This window comes from Ctenopharyngodon idella, chromosome 24 (genome assembly GCF_019924925.1).
Source record: "Ctenopharyngodon idella isolate HZGC_01 chromosome 24, HZGC01, whole genome shotgun sequence".
In the NCBI taxonomy this organism is placed as follows: Eukaryota; Metazoa; Chordata; class Actinopteri; order Cypriniformes; family Xenocyprididae; genus Ctenopharyngodon; species Ctenopharyngodon idella.
This window is the reverse complement of record NC_067243.1, coordinates 19712703-19729979: the sequence shown is the minus strand read 5'-3', so window position 1 is coordinate 19729979 and position 17277 is coordinate 19712703. Positions and strand designations below refer to the sequence as shown.

Below are 17277 nucleotides of genomic sequence, written 5' to 3'. Positions count from 1 at the left end.
GTGATAAATAGTGATGATGAACATTTTTGCATAAATTTACTGTAAATCTGGGCATAAAAATGTTTTTTCATTAACATTAACACACAAATAAGGAAAAATAGACAGTAAAGAATATAGCAAAAAGATATTATGCAGATTAGAATAGTTGTTTTTGTGTGTTTTGAGTTTATATTTTACATCTTAAATAGGCCTATGTGAAGAGGGACTTAAAATTGGTATGTTTTCAAATGTGGAATAAAATATTTATAAAATGTAAGCAATGTTTATTGAGTAACCAAATGTAATGAGGCAAAAAAAAAAAAAAAAAAAAAAAAAAAAAAAATGCTGTAATGTATTTCCTAGTCTTGATTATGTGTAAATAATATATAGGCTATATAAAATTTCAGCTCTCATACTTTTTGCCTTGGCTCATAAACCAAACGTGTACACTGTAAAAAAGAATAATTGGTGGTTTAACTTAAAAAAAAAAGTAAGTTGCCTTAATTTCGAGTTCACTGAAATTAAAAATTTGAGTTAATACAATGAAGGCGATTGGTTTAATCAACAGAAACTCAAAATATTATGCTATCTGTGAACCACATTAATTATTTAAGTTGATTTGACAAAAGAAAAAAATGTTGTGATAAATCATGAAAATATTTTTTTTTACAGTGTAGATGCAGGGATTATAAAAACATATATCATATGACCAAGTCAGGAATGTTTAATCTGAGCAAAAGCGCAATATGTGCCTTTATAAATCACATATTATGTGTTTTAAAGCGGAAAATGTGCGGCTGTATCATTAAAACATGAGCAAAGCCATGAAAGTGCCACTGTTAATAGGTCTCACACACATCCATTCATCGGCTATTGACAGTGTCTCCCTGTTGAGCGGCTGCACCGGAGCTCCTCTCTAGCGCTGCCAGTGGACAATCAAACCTACACACCCACCTCTGTCTACACTCGCCTGTTCAACATTTCTTACTTCTGCTAGAAAAATACATAGCTACACCAGACCTCTGAGCTCTGAATCGCATCACGGCGCATCGTGATACACCAGCAGCAATAGCTCCAAAAGAAAGCACAACATGGAGTCCCCTCCAGATCCAGCGAGCGACCCGGGCAACGGCGTCTCAGAGCCGGTTACCCCGGTCAGGGAAACCCCGGTAAACCTGGAGACCCTCCGCAAAGCTGAGCACCAAGCCCCGGTGCGCCGACAGAGCTGCTCCAGCACCAACAGAGGTGAGAGACATTGATTATTTGGAATCGATACGACATTGATTCTCCGTAGTATTGATGAGCAAAACTTCAAAGTGAATTCATTTCAACTTAAATGGCGCGCGCACCGCGTAAAAAAACGATTCCAGTGCGTTTGTTTCACTGGAAAGCGCGTGGTGAATTAGAATAAACGGCTTTTATGAAATATATCGGAATTAAGATGCTTTTAGAGTTGCTGTTCTCGTATAAACCGAAGGAGCCTGCCATTGTTGGATGTATGACAGCACTGACACTGAAGACTAAAAAATAAACACATTCGTTTATCAACAAAAATCAAAATTTGACAATATGAAAGTTCATTTCGGATTTAAATAATGGTGTAAAATAATATAAAGATATATTATTGTACATGATAACATTCTCAAGTCGAACTTATGTGGAGTATAGACTGTTTAAATGAGACTGAGGCAATGGTAAAATTCACGACACGCGCAGTGTTTTTATTAGATTTTTTTTTTTTTTTTTTTTTAACGTTATATTTTTATATTTCATTCATTGGTTGTCAGCATGCCTTTACTTGCCCATTGCACGTGTTCGTATGCTGATCGGAGGCGCACAAATATGTATTTTGCATATGTAAAATAAACATTTAAGGCATTTGAGCTTCCCGTAATGATTTAATATCTAATTTTATTGTGTCTATGTCTAAATATGATTGTTTTACAGTACAGACAGTAGATTTCTAGCCACTCCCCCTTCGGTGTCTCTATTCAACTCATCCAAGTTCAATACAAAATGTATCTGCGATTATACAGACAAAAAAGTGAACAAGTGGCGTGACAGTATAAAGTAACATTGCGAATCTCTTTTCAGGTTGTTATGTGTCGCGCTGAGGGGTATATTTAGAGGCTGATATGTTGAATGTGGAATGTAAGCTGGTTATGTAACAAGTTTTGCCATAAACAGAGAGCAGGGAAAATCATTCGATATCTGTAATGTTGAAGTCTGTGATTCAGCGTGTTTTATATGATTACGCTGTGGCGAACGTGTGTAGTGATACTTTGCGTAATGTCGTTTTGTTTTTGTTTGGTTTATTAGGCAAAATTGTATGCAAGTCCGGGACTTGAACTCGGGTCCACTTGCGTCCTAAACGAAAATATTACCGCTGGACTGTGAAAGGAATCGTGTATGTGTTTTGTTCTTGTTTTATATAAATTATTCATGTTTGTCGTCGATTAGAAAATGAGTAGAAATTACTTTGAATAGTAAAAATGAATTTCATGCATGGTTTAAATCCTAATGAATCCTCTCCCGTTCTCTCTCTAGCCCTTTAGAAGGACGTTGTTTCACTTTTGTTGCATGGTACTTTCCCAGCACTGTGCAGTTATGTAATAGCAGTCAGAAGAGGCAGGTATAGGGAGGCTCTGTCCGGATGGGAGTTTTTAGGCAAGTCTGTGCCATTTTTTTAAAAGTGGGAGATTGACTTTGAGACACTCCTAACCTGCTGACCTATATTCACCCCCACCCTTTACAGCAGGACTAAAGTGCATCTGGAAGGGGAAGGCAAAAGAAAGAACGCCTTAGCCCTGTTATGTAACCCTTGTGTGAATGGGCGATGAGAAACAAAGTGTTCAGTGGGACTGCTCTGTGTTAGAAATCCACTTTGCTTTCGCAAGACTTGTGCAACAAACACACCAAGAGAGTCAATAAAGACCTGTGCGGTCATGACGTCAGTTTGGAGGCCCGTTTTACAATGGCGGGTTTTGATTTATGACTAAAATAAAGTATGTGAGAGGCAATTTGTTCTATAGCATAAGTGATACAGTCATACCTCAAATATGAATTTTGAAGCGTTTATGTTAGTTGCTATAGAAGCAATTAATGCTTTTCTTATTCATCATTGATGCACACATCATTTTGGTAGTTGTAGTCCTGATTTAGCAACCTTTTAGAATCATACTTAAAAAAACTCTACATTGAGAACTCATGTTTGAGGTATGATTATGTAAGATTCACAATAATATTAACCAGACTCCTTATAAATCAAAATCCACCATTCTAAATCTATATTTCTGTGGAAACTCGTAAATGTTAATGGACCATAAACTGAACAGCTATTGATAATGCCGGTAGTTGTCTATTAGAGCGGCAAAAGTTTAGAAAGGTTGATACCCAGCTGTTAGTATGAATAGTAATATGTTATCATTATTGATAATTCATAATTGATTATTATTGATTCATATATGAAGGTCAAAATTTTATTTCAAATTATTTATAATTGTAATTTTAAAAAAAAATGCTGTTTTTTTCAACATGATAGGGCTACATGATTTATGACAAATCAAAAAAATTAAATACATTCATAATTAATCATTTTTGGTAATAGAATTGGCATTAAATTACTTTAGTAGATCAACACAGTGACTAAACTGTCAACATAATTTCAGTGAAATATGAGATTAAAGTTTTATTTTTTTTTAACAATTTAAAATTACTTTCAAAAGTGTACATGGTGCACAAGTTTGATAACTTTTTATATATTTTATCTTGGACTTTTGGCATTAAGTTTCATTGAACTTGTGATTTGATGTACGATTCTGCTTTATTCTTGATTTAAATCAACATACCGATACACTGTAAACCCTAACACTCAAAATAATTAATTGGTTTGCGTAGGACAAACTTAAATTAAACAAATTAGTTCAGTCAAATCAACTTTTATGAGTATTTAGCACTTTCTTTTTCATTCAAGTTCACAGAACTGAAATATTTTAAGTAAACTGAACTGTTTCATTGTTTTGAGTTTTATGAACTTATTTCTTTTAATTTAGACAAACTTAAGTTTAACTGAAACTGGGCTGGGATTCCTATTTCCCAGCATGCTTTGCCAGTGGCCCTCGAAAGGGACAATAAATGCTAAAATTGAGTGTTATATAATGTTAGATTAATGCTAATTGGGAGATTTAGTAGCGATTAATGTTTTGTTATGCTAATTTAGAAGAGTTTCTGTTAATGTGGGTTTTTGGAGAGTTACCATCATGGTGACAAGTGGTGCATTGTATTCATGTGCACAACTTTGATGTATGACGCAACATGCGTATAAATGTGTTGCTGCAGAGCTGTAAATATCACTATAGATATTTAATATTGTTTTTTTTTCTGATTAATTGTGCAGCCCCAATAGACACTGTAAGAGAGAGACAGGAAATGCTGCAACAATAAAGTTTCATACATGCTGATTTGTTATAATAGCTGATGGTGTCCTTAAACCATATAATTTTTTTTTTTTAGACTATACGTAAATATCAATGTCACACTCAAGTACAGATTTTAGCAGCTGTGGCTGTTAATCATATTTTGGCTGCTTAAACACTTAAAATTGCGGTTTAGTCAGATCTCATAATTGCGCACAGTAGGACGCCACATGCGAAACTGGTTTATTATTAGTTAACCACAAGCAGTTTGTGGTTTTGCTTGTGGTGTGTAAGTAAGTTTATTTGACTTTGGCTGCATTGGCTGTGATTGTGGGTTTCGGAGGCGATCTCAGCGCAGGGATTGAATTAACCACTTTTCAGCGGATCTATGAAATGAAGCAAACCACATTGCTTTGATCTCAAGTGAAAAGGGAATATGACTGAGGCTTTTAGAAGATGACCGGTTACATTTCTAAAGAAAATTATAGGAACTCTGTTTCTGTTAATTGAAGTTTTCCTTTCATGCATTTAAGTTCAGATAGTGTTATTAGATTATTCAAGTTCAAACATTTTCTGCCCCCTTTTATTATAATACATTTTGAGAAAAGACATCCTTAAACTGCACTTGGCTTGGTTTTATGATCAGAATAACATCTTTTTGGCTGTGAGACTTGTTAAAACTGTTTATGTAATGTTGACCTAAATGTCACCCAATAGACTAATTTTTATACAAATACGACATGTGTTTTAAAAAGAAAATCTCAGGAAAGAAGTTCACAACCATTGTGTTTCTCTTTCAGTTTTTTGCCTGTTTTATATTTACTAGGGATGCATATCGGCCACCATATCGGTATCACCCAATATATGAACATTTTTAATGTTATTGACCCGATAAGAAAATCTGGCCGATAAATAATTGGCTACATAAAATTATAATGAAAACAGTACTGTAAAAGAATGTTGTGAATTCTTTGTTCGCCTGTGTTTTAGCACCGACAAGAGCGCATACACAGCAAAGTTACAGCTTCATGACTATACGTTCGCTTGTGCATTGGCACTTGTTTGAAACAGTAATATTAATTTTGGATGTTTCTTTTTCAAAAACATTTACGCATTATTAATAATAACTAGCACTTTTATTTTTCTCGTATCATTTTCATCAACAATATGGGTTAATTAAAATCATTAGATTTTGCAATAGATTTTTTTTTTTTTTGATAAAGAAAGTTGGCCATAGGAGTGTAAAATTAATTTTTAAAACATACACTGGTTCAAACTACTGTACTGTATATGTTTGATTTATGTTGAAGTGCTTGGGACATGGCTTTTAATGGTGAGACTTTTGTAATCAGGCTCTCAAAAATTATATAAAATTTGGATTTAGATTTATCGGTCAATATATTGGTTATCAGCTTACAAAAATAAAGAATTATCGGTTATCGGTATTGGCCAAAATGTTCATATTGTTGCATCCCTAATATTTATCATTATCAATACTGTTTAAGTGGTGCATAATAAATCGGCATTTTTACTTTTTTAATGTTATCATTATCGGCCCGATAAGAAAATTTGGCCGATATATTAAAGCCGATAAATAATGGATTATTTCCTTCAGCTGAGACACTTCAGATGTGCACTGTTCGCAATAATGGTTTTGAATTGCTTGAAATATGATTGGAATCACTTCAAAAAGAAAAATACAGTTAAGTGCAACATGTACAGTGCAAGTCATATAGGCTACATAAAATTATAATGAGAACATTATAATTGTGTGCTTGGGACATGGCTTTTAATGCTGAGACTTTTGTCTTTGTAATCAGGACTCTCAAAAATTATATAAAAATTTGGATTTAGATTTATCGGCCAATAAATCGGTTATCTGCTTTCAAATATAAAGAATTATCGGTTATCGGTATCGGCCAAAATTTTCATATCGGTGCATCCCTATTATTAATAGTTAGTAAGGTAGTTGTTAAGTTTAAGTATTGGTAGGATTAAGGGATGTAGAATATGGTCATAAAGAATAAGGCATTAATATCTGCTTTATAAGTACTAATAAACAGCCAATATCCTAGTAATATGCATGCTAATAAGCAACTAGTTAATAGTGAGAATTGAGCTCTAAACTAAAGTGTTACCCAAATGTTGTTATTATATTATATAAATAAATAAACGATTCCTAAAAAAAAAGAATGTATTAGGCTTATACTGCAAGTAACACTAACAAAACATTAATTTCATTTGTCTGCATGACAATTAATAGTCAGCACAAAATTCATGATCATAACTGGCCTAGTGGTACATTAGGGGCCGTTTACACAACACTGTTTTCAAATAAAAAAGAAAAACTATATGCTTTTTGGTCGTTCACTTATATGACAGCGGGTTTCAAAGTGCAAGTTTTTGAAAATGATACCGTTATCGTCTCCATATAAACTACAATTTGTGAAAACGGTGACATAATGCGCATGCATATTATGTGTTCAGTTTATAGGCACAGGTGTGTGTTTTTTTTTTTTTTTTTTTTACAAAGCTACATCGCCACCTACTGGCCTGGCATGAATAATACAGCGTTTTTAGTCTTTTTCGCGGATCTGTGTGAATGGGGATCATTTTGACGATTTTTTCGTCTGTATGCAAAAATATAAAAGGGAAAACATTTTCTGTTTTTAGTATATCGTTGTTGTGTAAACAATCTTTTTATATATTTTTGAGGAATTGATTTTACTTTATGTAGTCTTATTTCAGATATGTATTTATCTAGATTTATTGCACACATCTAAAAAGATTCAACAGAAAAGTAAACGATCAGCCATTGTGGCTTAGTTTTTTTGTGTCAAATATCTAAAGCATTCTGCAAATTATAGTGCGTTGTTCAGACGGTACACTTAGCTTTGTCCACAGAAACCAATATGTGGGTGTGAAGACATTTAGGAAGGAACACATTTTCCCTTTTCATTTTTTATTTACACAATGCCCAAACTTGGCCTTTGACACAACAATTCTCACTTGATTTTTGCTTGTTATTATTTTTACCTGTGCTTGTCCACATCCACAAAAGAACTCTGAGCAGGTCAAACATCACATTTGACCTTCTAGGAGTTGAAAGGCAAAGCTGAAGGGAGACACGTGTTGTTTTAACCCTGAGTGTTGACGCTTGACGTCTTATTTGAGAGGAGCTCTTGAAGGATAATGGAGGGTCAGACAAGAAAGCAAACAAATGCTTAAATCATTCAGAGAGTGTGTTATGACTACATATGGCATCTTTAATGATCTGTTTTTAGCAGCAATGGAAGTTCAGGCTTGTGGGTTGTAGCTTTAGGGCTTTTAATCTTATGAAGGTCGTTTGCTTCCATTTTACGTGTATAATCTCGCATGTAAGTGAAATTGGTTATTTAATGTAAAAAATGTAGGACTTTTTTATTAACTGGGTATTGATTATGATCTAGGTATGGATTTCGTGCCTTAAGGAATTATTGGAATCATATAAATATTTCGCCAAAAATGACAATAATGCCATCACCCTCATGTCATGGTTTTGAAGAATCTTAATGCATCTCTTTTCCACATAATGGCAGTTTAGTGACCTCATATGTTCAGCTCCAAAAAGGACAAAACACCATAAAAGTACCTGAAATGGTGTCAATATGGTTCATAAGAGAATTTTTTTTTTTTTTTTTGAAAATCTGAACAAGGATACACAAATAAGATTACAGGGCTTTGGCAGAGGGTAAGATTTACAGTGAAAAATCTTCTGTTTTGCTTTTCAGACAGATTTCCCACTAAATTTACACTTTCATTTTCAAAAGTTTGTGATAAGCTAGATAAAAAAGTTATTGTATTTAATTAAAATATATATAAAATAATTTGCATTACAGTATGTCGGTGCCGATAGCCTAGTGGGCAGTGTGCCGACATACAGTACAGCGCTGTTGCGATTCAGGCAACCCGAGTTCGAGTCCCGGCTTGCGGACCTTTCCCGATCCCCTCCCCTTCTCTCTCTTCAATTTCGCTTACTGTCCTATCATAATAAAGGCAAAAACGGCGAAAATAAATCTTAAAAAAAAATTGCATTACAGTTTTTTTTCTTTATTATGATAGGACAGTAAGCGAAGTTGGGGAGAGAGAGAGAGAGAGAGAGAGGGAGAGGGGGATGGGATCGGGAAAGGTCCGCGAGCCGGGACTCGAACTCAGGTCACCTGAATCGCAACAGCGATATATTTCCACACGCTGCCCACTAGGCTATCGGCGCAGACATACTGTAATGCAAATTATATATTAAATAAATTACACTTTAAAATGTATTCAAATAGAAAACAGCTCTTTTAAATTGTGATAATATTTCACAATATTACTGTTTTTACTGTATTTTTCATCATAAAGCCTTGGTGAGCATAAGAGACTTCTTCTTTCGAAATCATTAAAAATGAAAGTATTACTGACCCCAAACTTTTGAATGGTAGTATCAGTATTGTACTCTGTTTTAGACAAGTTTTTTTGTTTAAGATTTTGGAAGAAAACGTATTCTTTGATCATTCCGGTTGGAGTAACTCCAAACAAAGGTTTGCTTTCCAACCTTTTAGTGGCGATGTCTATTGCACACCTCTAATTACACATGTGCGCATGAATCATGGGATTTACATCAATCAAGTTGAGTAGATTTGCAGTGTCATGAGCTTGTTTTAATGGGCTCTTTCCTGTTAACTCTCAGGCACGTTCGCTGCTTGTTTAGACTCAGGCTTGTTCAGGTTGCAGATGCACATGTGCGGAGCAGCGCCTTAACTTAATTTCTCCTTTATTGGAAGACAGCGGAATGACTGTGGGGTCTGCCATCTGTGAAGGACTAGCCTATAATTACTTATTAGTTGGCATGGCAGACAACAATATTTTGCTTGCTCCCAGCCTCGGTGTCAGAGTGTGATGGTGAAATCTGTCACCTGGCGGTGTGCTGATTGACTCCTTCCAGCAGGGGGGATATTTTAGCGGCTGAATGAGCCAAGCTGAGCCCCTTTATTCAAACCCTGCAATTAGCCTAACAAATATTGTACACCGACACCAGCGTTTAACGTTGCACCGCCCAATGTGCTCAAGCTTAACCTGTGCAGTTTAACACGTTCAACTAGGGTTGCCAAAAGTATCAACTTCTGTACCAAGGCGTCTATCAGCGGATCCCTAATATATCAGCTGATAGACGCCTGTAAGTGCTCGGTGAAGAGCGTCAAAGATTTACAACATGTTTTTGAAGCGTTGATCATTGTATCAAATTAACGACATATCTGTTGAATGCGTGAACACAATGGCCAATCAGAGGTGTTTAAGAATCTGCTCAACAGCGCTCAAAATGCTAGGGGGAAATGCTGGTATTGTCACAAAATTTCAATACTGACTTGGTACCTAAGTCGGTGCTTTTGACAACCCTACATTCAACATTATGCCACCCTGTCTGGCTTTTAAAGGAATGGATCACCCAAAAGGAATGAAGGCCCCAAATGGTTTTTATGTCATTGTTTTTTTTTTTTTTTTTTTTTTTTTAATGAAGACAGCCGGGTCATTGACGAATAAGGTTTTTTAAAAGTGTAAAAAAACATAATGGAGATATAATTCAATTTGAATTTTTATTAAGTGTTAACAATAAAAGTGTGTTGTTTTTATAATCATTTATCACTCCTTTAGTTATTTTTTACAAGATGGACAAAATTTGTCACCAAAAAAGTCATTCGGTTTAACCAAAATTTCGGTTTTACCGAATGACACTTTTGATTAATGATGATATTTTCAAACATTGCTAACGGGCTGATAGCTAGCTAGCTAGCTAGCAAAAGGACAATCAAACATTTTATATTTAGTATAAGTTTTTAAAATATTACAACATTTTCCATGTTTTATAGCGGTTGTACCGAATGACCTGATATTTCGGGACATGCATATGAGCAAGTGAAAACATAAATTTTTCAAATAGTTAAGAGAGAGTTAGTTACTTTGCTTCTTGACCATGTGGTCCTTTGCAGGTGTCTGAATGATGTCACATCCTGTCACATGATATTGACCGCATGACTTGATCCAAAATGTTCCCTTTATTTTGGTTACTCCGAATGACATCATTGAAATTCATTTTTCTGGACATTCTTTCTCATAACAAATCAACGACTTCTACATATAATTTTAATATCATTTTGCAAAATGTTAATATATGATGTTATAAAATCATGCCAGAATAAAAAATATATACATTTATTACATTTTAAGATATTTTAATCATAAATGAAATGGCTGTATTGGCCTTTGGACGGTTAAACCGAATGATCTTTTGACACTTCAAAATCTTTAAAATACCTTTTATATATAACAAAATGTAATTAAAACCTTTTGGATTCAATAAAAGAGATCTACTTATACCATCTTACATACTTTGGATGTCATATCTTTGTTTTTTATTAATATTAAGGCCTTTGGACAAAAAAAAAAGACCCGTGACGTCATTGACCCCAAAAAAAGTGTTTTATTTTATTTTTATTATTATTATTATTATTATTATTATTATTATTTTTTTACTATCATTATGAGAAAAAGAGTGGCCAGTATATTCAAAAATGTAAGATATTGGTATAGTCGCACAGGAGGGTGAGTAAACAATGACAGAATTTTCACTTTTGCGTGAACTATTCCACTTACTTCTGTCTACAGATATGCGGTTACATGCTGCTCTTAATGGAGCACACGCCTCTTAATGGTAGTCTGGCCGTGGCAGTTGTTTTTGTTGGCTGGTCAGCAATATGCTGCTGAAAACCCCAGCGTGGTACGGGCTCCAGTCACTGGCCCCAGTTTGAGGACTTTTAACGTTGCAGCCAGCGCTATTTTACTCTGAGGGTTGTGGGCAGGAGCGCTGGCGTATGTTTACCCAGCGATGACAGAAGACGGATGGGCCGTAGAGGAGTGGAGGCCTCTAAACAAGGTTTCTGTACGAAAAAGCTCTCCTGAAGCCCAGAGCTGGTGTGCAGCTTTATCTGACAGCCATGCTTCCAGGAGCCTGTGACATTCTCAAATAGTAGGGATTAGGATTTCCCCGTGCTTGAACAGGCTTGTAGAGGAAGTCACCCTTTTGTGCTTATCTGAAGGCAGTTGTGTCCCAAAATCTTGATCTGAAGTAAGGAAAAGCGACAGTTTTGACACTTGGGTATCGCTTGAATTTTAACGATTCCAATTCCGATTCTGCTTATCGATTCCAATACTTATCAATTCCTTATTTAGATTATAATAAGGTAAAAAAAAAAAAAAAAAAAAAAACTTAGATATCATTCACATTTAAGTCTAAAGTCTAGAACACTTACACAAGGAACTTTTGCTTATGGTTTAAAATACGACAGCAAAAACAACTAGCCTAACTATAAATTTCAAGTATTATTAAAGACAAACACTCAGTAATTAAGAAACAACAAATAAACAAATTAGCAATCGCACAAATAACCTAAATACAACTGAACAAAGGTACGATTGAAATATACAGTGTTTTAAGATTCAAGATATTCAGATAAAGAAACCGTAATCAAATGTAAAATAACACCGCACTTTTTAAATAAAATATACATTGCAAATATAGTTACAAAAGTCAAGAACAGCAAGTGAATTTTGTTGTTTGATTAACGTTATCATAGAGACAGCAGCAGGAATATTAGGCTGCTGTCACTTTAAGAGCTGCACATATGCAATATACTGTTACACATGCATTTTCTTTGTCAACTGTTTACGTTCACTTAAGACATAACCGACTGTATTTATGAGGATATTTTGACAATTTTGTGTGTGTTTGTCCGTTCAAATGCAAAAAGATTCGGAAGAGAACTTCCGTATCAGTATCAGTTCAGTATCGCGCAATATACAGTATGAGAGGCGGCTTTCTGTGTGCGCGCTTTGGATGTGCGCGATACGTGTCATCTTTCACTTGAATGGTTTAAAGTCATATTAAAATGCACACAAAGGAACAGATGAGAGAATCGAAATTTTAATTTCATAGCAAGTATCCGATTCCTGACCTTAAGCATCCGATTCCAGAACTTGAATCAATTTTCTATTCCCAACCCTATTGTATAAATACTTTTTTGGCATCACGGTAGTTATTTTTATTATAGTAATGAGAAATTTGTGAAAAATCCATTTAATTGTCATTAAAATAATGCAACAATGTGGATATCTTAAAATTCTTAAATAGGCTTTATGCAAAATTTGGCTTTTCTCTTTTTGATTGTTTTATAGGGTCAAATATGACCCAGACATTTCTTGAGATTTCTAAGAGCCATCCAAAAAACTGACTAATCATCAGCTGAAAAGACCAACTTGGTCGAGCAAAGCCAAGTTGTGTTGTGATGCCAGGCGAATGCCAGGCCAACATCCTGGAGTGAAGACCCAAAATGAGGATCACTGTTTGGCAGCCTTCCTCCTGACATAATGATGCCTCCCTCTCCTTCTTGTTTTTGATCATCAGAGGTGTGATGTATCACACCATGGTATGGTTTAAGATGGGTGTTATTACAATGTGTTTGTTCAAAGGTTAAGCTGTTTCATTTGACGTATTTCGTGTGTGATCGACCCTAAACAATCAGTTAACTTTCCAAAGCGCCTTTCCTCCAAAGAGACGTCAGATTCTCGCTAAGTGCTGAACTGGTTTAAAAGACTGATCACTGATGTGGTTTATATTAGATCAACAGGGCAGAACAACACGTTGAAGCTGGGAACAATCAATATTTCTTAGAAGCCCTGAAATCCGTCTCAGCGTTTCCAGATGAAATTATTGCTGTACAACACAACTCAAAGTCCACAGAGTATGTCTAGTCAGACATTACAAAATCACCTTTGGAGTGAAGATATTGTAAATCTCTAGATATCATGAGATGTTTTCAATTGTGGTGTCATGTACAACAATTAAAGAAGCATAATTGATGTTCCTTTTATAAATAGCTGTTAAGGTGAAGACTATGATCTAGAGTTAGTGCTTGGGTTTCTGCACTCTGCAACACGTTCATCTTTGTTGTGAGCTTCAGTGACAGTCGATTCAAGCTCATCTGCAGGCAATTAAACACAAGACCAAGTAGTTTCTGTGTAAATTGTTCATAATCTTGCATAAATTAAATGATTGTGACTACTACATAGGATACATTTTATGGATAACATACATAAATTGATTGACAATTGCGTAAAAATAGTTTCATGAATGTTTAGGTTATTAAATTGACAATTTGTGTAAAAGTGCTCCATAAATCAAGCATACATTGTTATATTGAATTGATCATTTATTATAGCTTGTCGAATTTGCCCCTATTTGGGTGTGAACAAAAACACGCCAATTTTGTGTGTCCCTTTAAATGCAAATGAGCTGCTGCTCCCGGCCGCTTTCCAAAATAGGGCGGAGCTTTAACAGCTCGCGCTTCGGTTGCTCAACAACAACAAAGCAGGAGAATCTCACGCAGCCAAAATGAGGATTGTCAGTAACGGTGTTCAGCCTTACATTGTTCAAACCGGAGGAAGAAGTTACATCTTTTAGAATGAAATTGGACGTTTCTGAATGGTTAATGGATAAATTTATGTAGTTTCTGTGGAGTTGATTCAACTCTTTGACTAGCATGTTAATCTTTTGTGCAAATCCAGTGTTGAATTGACCCTCGTTTGTGAAGCAATCCAGCGTAAAATGACGGCATGGCAACAACACTCTACTACAGCAACTCTTCCTCTTCTTTAAAGGGATAGTTCACCCAAAAATGAAAATTTGATGTTTATCTGCTTACCCCCAGGGCATCCAAGATGTAGGTGACTGTTTCTTCAGTAGAACACAAATGACACAAAACGCAATGGTTGGAGTTAAAAATCATCATTTGTGTTCTACTGAAGAAACAAAGTCACCTACATAAGCTACATAAGGCAAGTTTTATGAATATTTTTGCTTATATTGATTGACAATTGCGTAAAAATAGTTCTATGAATGAAGTGCTTTACAAATAGTAAGACTCACTGAATTGATTGTAACAATTTATGTATGTATGTTTTATCAATGGTACATTGAATTTCTATGTTTTCTAAATAGTTGATTGAGTGATTGATAATTTGTTTAATTGATTACAACAATTTACATAAGAATGCTTTTGCTTGTTGAATTGAGTAGTTTTATGAATTGTTTCAGTTGTTGAATTGTTATTTGCATAAAAATGGTTTTATGAACATTTTCACTTATTGAATTTATTTGAACAGTTTACGTATGAATAGTTTTGGTAGTTAAATTCATTGCCAATTTACATTTTAGTCTGACTCATTGAATTAATTGTGACAGTTTATGTAAGAATGGTTGAATGTTTTGCAATAATTTACATTGAAATTGAAATTCAGTTCAATGCCAAAACATACGCAAGAATGGTTGAATGAATGATTTGCTTAAATTTGTTTTGCTAGTGTTTCTTAGTGATTATTTTATGGCTGAACGCCATCAGGTAATTTTTGAATAGCCGTTTTGAGATCACACCATAAAGGACAATAATACCTCGGATCGAACCAAACATCCACTGTGATTTTGTCATCTACTCAGTGGCAATAGGTGGCAAACCATTTCAGTTTTTGCTCAAATTTGTTGCAGTTGAAAAGTTCTTATGCTTTTCAGGAAACTAGGTCTTAAAGTTTTTTTTGAAAAGTTTCTTGCACCATCTGCAAACATTTTGGCAAGCGTTTCAAATTTCTACTACCCAAGGTAGCTTAAATCTTACGATTTTTAAACTGCACTTGAAGTTTACTAGAAGTGCCCCATCTCCTATACTGATATTTCATGGATAATTAATGTTGTGGTATCCAAATTAGACAAAGTTTACCCTCTTTGAACTAAATTGAAAGTTTTGCTCTGATGGGAGAGCTTATTTTGGAGTTAAAGCCACCAGTGGCCAAACTGGGGCTGGCAAATATGCCCTCAGCTGGTGACAAGAACCAGATTTTGATGCAACATCTCCAGCGGCGGGGGACATCTCAGATCTACGTCCCATTTACAGAAGTTAATATCTGAGATAGACAGTTTAAATAGTAATGAGTTAATGCACTCCAGATGCATTATGGGAAGTCTTTAAAGAGGTCTAAATTTACTGTTGTGGGGTGGGGCTGTGACCTAACTAGGCCTGTGGTGAATTGGGGACCGTGACGCTGAGGTACAGGACCTGGAAATGGGCCGCTCCTTTGGGTCCGCACAGGAGATGTAGGGGGTGACCAAGGTCGACAGGATTTCTCAGTGGAATTTCCATAGGCAACTCATGAGAACGAATGTAAAGTGCTGTAGTCTGTTTTTAATGTTAAATTAGTGCAAACAATGAACTTGAAAGCACCCAGAAAGAAGATGATAGTCAATCTCATCATAGATTTCTATAGATCTCAGCACTTGCTAGCTTTTGTAAAGAGAAAAGACTACCATATAGCAGACCTTCTGTGCATGTCTTGTTCTTTTCTGCTGTCCTCACTTTGGCTGTGTTTGTTAATGGATAGTGTTAACCAATAACAAAAAAGCTTGGCATTGGTTCTATATGGCCTCATTTGATCCAACTCTATTTTCACATTGAACATCCTGTTTCGCTTGGAAATATGTCACATTTTGGAGATATGGGGGTTGTGGACGGACTTTACCACATTGACAACGCAAAGTACACTGGAAAAAAAAGGTAAAAAGTAATTTCACAGTCAGAAATTGCTTGTAAATTTCACAAACAATTACATAAAATGGCAAGTAACACACTGATGGAATAGATTTTTTTTTTTTTTTGTAAAGAGTACTCCAATAATCTTAACTTTAACTTTAACTTAAGAAAAAAATAACTTTTTCAGGGTACAATACAAAAGATTATGGTAACCCTCTACATTAAGGTCCCATTATTTAATGTACATTTGTTGCATTATTTGTTAGTTAATAAAAAATAGAACTGTTCATTGTTAGTTCATATTAGATCCATTCAATATTAACAGATACAACTTTTGATTTTAATAGTTTAATATTAAATGTTAAAACCAAGATTAAAAAATGCTTTATTGTTAGTTCATAGTATTAATAAATGAAACCTTATTGTAAAGTGTTACCAAAATTAATGATTAGTTTTATATTTAGCCTCATTACTTGTTTTTGAGTTAAAAAAAAAATCCAAAAATCCTTAAAACAACAATGCATAATATATTGAGACTTGATTTCAAAGATTGAATTTCTATGTATCGTATTACTTGAATATTATTTTTAAAAATGTTTTTTAAATTTAAGATTCATTCACTAAGACCACACTGTAAAGTTGGGCTAACTCAGAAAATTTGATGTAATCAGTTACATCAATTTTTTTTTTTTTTTTATGATGTTCCCAATTTTAAGTAAGCAGAACTACCAAGTTTTGAGTTTGTACATCACATTAACAGAAACTCTTCTAAATTAGCACAACAAAACATTAATCACTACTAAATCTCCCTTACCAATAATCTTGCACAAAAAACATAATATGACACTTAATTTTAGCATTTACTCTCCCTTTCGAGTGCAATGGGCAAAGCATGCTGGGAAATAGAAATCCCAGCTCAGTTTCAGTTAAACTTAAGTTAGTCTAAATTAAAAGAAATTAGTACATACAATTGAGAACAATGAAACAATTCAGTTTACTTGAAATATGTCAGTGCTGTGAACTCAAAAGAAAAAGAAAGTTCTAAATACTCATAACAATTAATTTAACTGAACTAATTTGGTCAATTTAAGTTTGTCCTACTCAAACCAATTAAGTATTTTGAGCGTTAGAGTTTACAGTGTAGGCTTAATGTCATATGTACTGTTATTTCTCTATTAAATTATGTTGCTTTAAGTTTTTTTTTTCTGAGTGTAGAATTCCATTTGCCCAAA

The 17277-nt window shown here is 34.5% G+C and overlaps 1 protein-coding gene across 1 annotated transcript in view; it reads left to right on the top strand.

Moving 5' to 3' along the window:
- Positions 1-900: 900 nt before the first annotated feature.
- Positions 901-17277, top strand: part of roraa (RAR-related orphan receptor A, paralog a) — a 342660-nt gene continuing 326283 nt past the window's right edge. Inside the window, exon 1 of the mRNA XM_051884028.1 lies at positions 901-1224. Within this exon, the coding sequence (XP_051739988.1) occupies positions 1071-1224 (154 nt within the window). The 5' untranslated portion in view covers positions 901-1070. The remainder of the gene's footprint in view (positions 1225-17277) is intronic.